Here is a 4074-nt window from a genome sequence, read left to right as displayed (position 1 = left end):
TTTTATATGTATATAATTTTCTATTTATTTTTATTTAAATATACCTATTTACATATTATTAAATTTATTATTAAATTCGTAAAAAATTGCAATATAATATAATAGTTATTTATAATTAATTTAAATTTACTTAAATATCTAAAAAATATTTAATCTGTAAAATATTTAATCTGTATAATATCTTATGACAAATTTCAGTACATTATAATATAATGTAATATTGATTATAGATATATTTAATAGATATTAATAATAGGATATTTAATATTTTAAATCAAATTTTAAATTAAAAAATCAAAATATTAGTTATTCTAAAAATTAAAAAATTCTTTAAATAAAAAGTTATAAAAAAAATTATTTTCTGATAATTATAAAACTCATCATGAACTTTTATATGATTTTAATTCTTAAACAATTTAATATATAGTAAAAAATTTTGTTATAGTAAAAAATAATGCATTAGTAGATTATTATTTTCAAAATTATTAAAATAATAATTGTTTAATCGATAACTATTATGAAATAAAATGTAAATTAATATATTAATTAATAAAATTAATTTTTTAATTTCTTAAAAGAAAAATAATAAAATTAATTTTTTAATTTCTTAAAAGAAAAATTTAAAGATTAAAAAAGATTTATTTAAAAATGAATTTGAAGCTTATTAATAATATCTTATTAATAATATAAATAAAAAATCATGATAAATTACGAAAAATCTTTGTTAAAATATTCATTAAAATATTAATTATTTTTATGAAACCAAAATGTTCCTTTGTAGATAAGAATTTGTGGCCCTGAAAAGGGCCATTTTGTTATTTGACTTAAAATTTAAGCTTTTTTCTCTGTTTTTTTTGGTAAAAGTACAGCTTGAATATTAGGAAGAACTCCTCCTTGAGCAATAGTAACACCAGATAAAAGCTTGTTCAATTCTTCATCATTGCGGATTGCAAGTTGTAAATGTCTTGGGATAATTCTCGTTTTCTTGTTATCTCGCGCAGCATTTCCCGCCAATTCCAGAACTTCAGCGGCTAAGTATTCCATAACGGCAGCCAAATAAACAGGAGCACCAGCGCCAACTCGTTCTGCGTAATTTCCTTTTCTTAAAAGTCGATGAATACGTCCAACTGGAAATTGTAATCCAGCTCTATTCGAACGAGACTTTGCTTTTGCTTTTGCTTTTCCCCCTTTTCCACGACCAGACATTTTGTATTAATGTTTCAATACAAATAAACGTTGCACAACACAATACAACTGCGTGATTCAACGAACAGATAGAAACTGTATTCTACCCTTTTTTCCAGGTATATAAAGCTTCCGTCGTAGTTACGTTCATCCAATGATTAACGAAGAGTAATCTGATTGGTTTGAAGAAAGAAATGTTACATACTGCAACTTACTTTTTCTTTCAATAAAAATAATAAATTGTACATATTTTAAAAATTATTACTTTAATTTTAAATAATTTACAATGTTAATAATTTTTATATAAAATAAAGAATTTAAATAAAATATTCAGAAATATATATATATATAAAATAAAAGCAAAAAAATAATATTATTTATAAATTATACAATGTAAATTTGAAACTTTTTAAAATTAAAAAAAATAAAAATTTTTACAATTAATATTCAAATCGTTTAATATTAACTTTTAACATAATGTAAAATAATTTATTTAAGGATTTAAAAATAATACTATAAAAAAATAGCAATATCTTCGTGTTTGTATATCATTTATCAATAGATTTCCGTCAACGTATATATATATGTGAAATGAAAATAAAAGTATCAAAATTAAAATTAAGAATATACAAACAAATGATACATACAAACTCGAGAATGTCATATTATTTAGAGGCATGTTTCGTGTCCTCTAGCGAATCATAACGTATAATCATAATGTAAATATATGTACATATAACACTATTTTTTTTATAATTAATTAATATTAAATATATTAATATTAAATAATATACATATCATATATGTATATTAATATTTTAATATTATTTTCTATATAAAATTCTTTACTACTATTTTATTTGTTATATTGTAATTACTATATTTATTATATTATGTATATATTATATTGTAATATTTCAACCTTCACTTATATGTGTTATAATATACTATGTATTTGAATTATATATGTATATATTATGTGTATATTACATATGCATATATATTATATATTATTTATAAAAACTATTTATAATGGTCAAAATTTTATTCGAAATTTTTATTTGAGAATGAAATTATTTAAAAATTTTATAAACATAGATTTCATAATTTTTTCTTTTTATAGTATAAAAAGTATTATTTAAGAATTTACTTAATTTCAGGTATTATTTAATACTTTTAAATACAAAACAACAAATAGAATGACATAATTTAATTAACAACAACAATATAATTGACATAATTTAATTAACAACAACAATATAATTGACATAATTTAATTAACATATAAATATTTAAAAAGAGAAATTATATGTATTATTCAGATAAAAAATTTTTTTATTATATTATTTATTTTTTATGTAATATAATGTATTTTTATAAAGAAAAAATAAACTGCATATATTTATATATAATACATTTATTATATATAATATTTATATATAATACATAAAAAAAGATATAACCATATGTGGAATACATTGTACGAAATCAATTTCAGTGGCATTACAGTGGCACCGATGCACCAATCACATGACAAGAAGTTTCAGTCCATAACCATGGATCATTGCAATTGGTTCGCTATTGCTATCTCATTCTATTATATAAATAAGACATAGTCCGATAAAACCACTCCACAACTGCCATTTGTAAAGGTAAGTTGTGTAAAAAATAATAAGAATTCAAGAATTCTATATCGACATTATGCCGCCAAAAGTTAGTGGTAAAGCTGTGAAAAAAGCTGGTAAAGCTCAGAAAAATATTAGTAAAGCTGATAAAAAGAAAAAAAGGCGGAGGAAGGAAAGTTATGCTATTTATATTTATAAAGTGCTTAAACAAGTGCATCCTGATACTGGTATATCGAGTAAAGCAATGAGTATCATGAACAGTTTTGTGAATGATGTATTTGAACGTATTGCTGCAGAAGCATCAAGATTAGCGCATTATAATAAACGTTCTACTATTACTTCTCGTGAAATTCAAACTGCTGTGAGACTTTTATTACCTGGTGAATTAGCCAAGCATGCAGTTAGTGAAGGTACTAAAGCAGTTACCAAATATACCAGTTCTAAATAAGAAAAGATAATATCTTATAAAAACGGTCCTTTTCAGGACCAACAAAAAAATTTTAAATGTTGGAACTTCTTTCAATTTTAATTATAAAAAAGTAATTATGACTGCCATGTAATATATATAACAAATTCTGTTTTAAATGTTTTCATGTCTACATATATACCTTACAATTTTTAATATTGAACATTTTAAAACATAATTATAATAAAAAAAAAATACTTATTATTAATGAAATAATTTTTTATTGCATCAAGTTTCTAAAAGTTTTAAAAACGTACAATGTTACAATTATAATAAATATAATATTATTAAAGGAAAGTTTTAAATTTAAAAACATTAAATGTAAAATATATAAAATGTTTTTATTTTTACATAATTAATGTGATAAAAAAAATAATTCATATTATAAATATTACTAAATTTGATTTTATGGAGAGACATTAATATTTATAAAAAAAGCAGTTGAGCATTTATAATTTTTAAATATTTACATTTTTTTTTGACAAGTTTTTATTTATAATCTGTTTATGAATAATCTGTTTCATCATATTTTAATTTGCAAATATAATATTTATACAATTTTATAAAATGTTATTTCAATAATAAAAATTTCCTTTTACATACGATTTAGAACATTTTGAATTGATCTAAGTCTTGTTATCAATTCTTGTCCATGAGGTTTAGTTTGTAAAGTAAGTAAACATTTTGAAATTACATCTTGACATTTTGTTATTATTTTTCGTCTGTAATTTAATATCAATTGTAATTAATATTAGTCAAATAGAATTTATATATATAATATATATATATATAAATTTA

At 20.2% G+C, this 4074-nt stretch overlaps 3 protein-coding genes across 6 annotated transcripts in view; 1 reads left to right on the top strand and 2 right to left on the bottom strand.

The window, feature by feature from the left end:
- Window positions 1-730: 730 nt before the first annotated feature.
- LOC102671640 (histone H2A-like) lies at window positions 731-1297 on the bottom strand. Its single transcript, XM_006624593.2, has one exon. The coding sequence runs from the start codon at window positions 1204-1206 to the stop codon at window positions 832-834; it is 375 nt and encodes a 124-aa protein (XP_006624656.1). The 5' UTR covers window positions 1207-1297; the 3' UTR covers window positions 731-831.
- Window positions 1298-2804: 1507 nt separating this feature from the next.
- LOC102671508 (histone H2B-like) lies at window positions 2805-3308 on the top strand. The gene has a single exon (XM_006624592.2). It carries the CDS (start codon window positions 2887-2889, stop codon window positions 3256-3258), a length of 372 nt encoding a protein of 123 aa, XP_006624655.1. The 5' UTR covers window positions 2805-2886; the 3' UTR covers window positions 3259-3308.
- A 288-nt stretch (window positions 3309-3596) lies between these two features.
- The window catches only part of LOC102671147 (nuclear pore complex protein Nup155), a 7809-nt gene continuing 7331 nt past the window's right edge, over window positions 3597-4074 (bottom strand). For 2 of the 4 annotated variants that reach the window (XM_006624589.2, XM_031514615.1), the window contains exon 27: window positions 3597-3998. In XM_006624589.2, coding sequence (XP_006624652.1) covers window positions 3872-3998 — 127 coding nt within the window. In that variant the 3' untranslated portion in view covers window positions 3597-3871. Of the gene's footprint in view, window positions 4019-4074 lie in introns of all 4 variants that reach the window. The other 2 variants (XM_006624590.2, XM_031514616.1) reach the window with 2 other exon arrangements.

Source organism: Apis dorsata, unplaced genomic scaffold (assembly GCF_000469605.1).
Source record: "Apis dorsata unplaced genomic scaffold, Apis dorsata 1.3 scaffold_1085, whole genome shotgun sequence".
Taxonomy (NCBI): domain Eukaryota; kingdom Metazoa; phylum Arthropoda; class Insecta; order Hymenoptera; family Apidae; genus Apis; species Apis dorsata.
The sequence above is the reverse complement of the archived record's forward strand: the minus strand, read 5'-3'. Positions and strand labels throughout refer to the sequence as shown.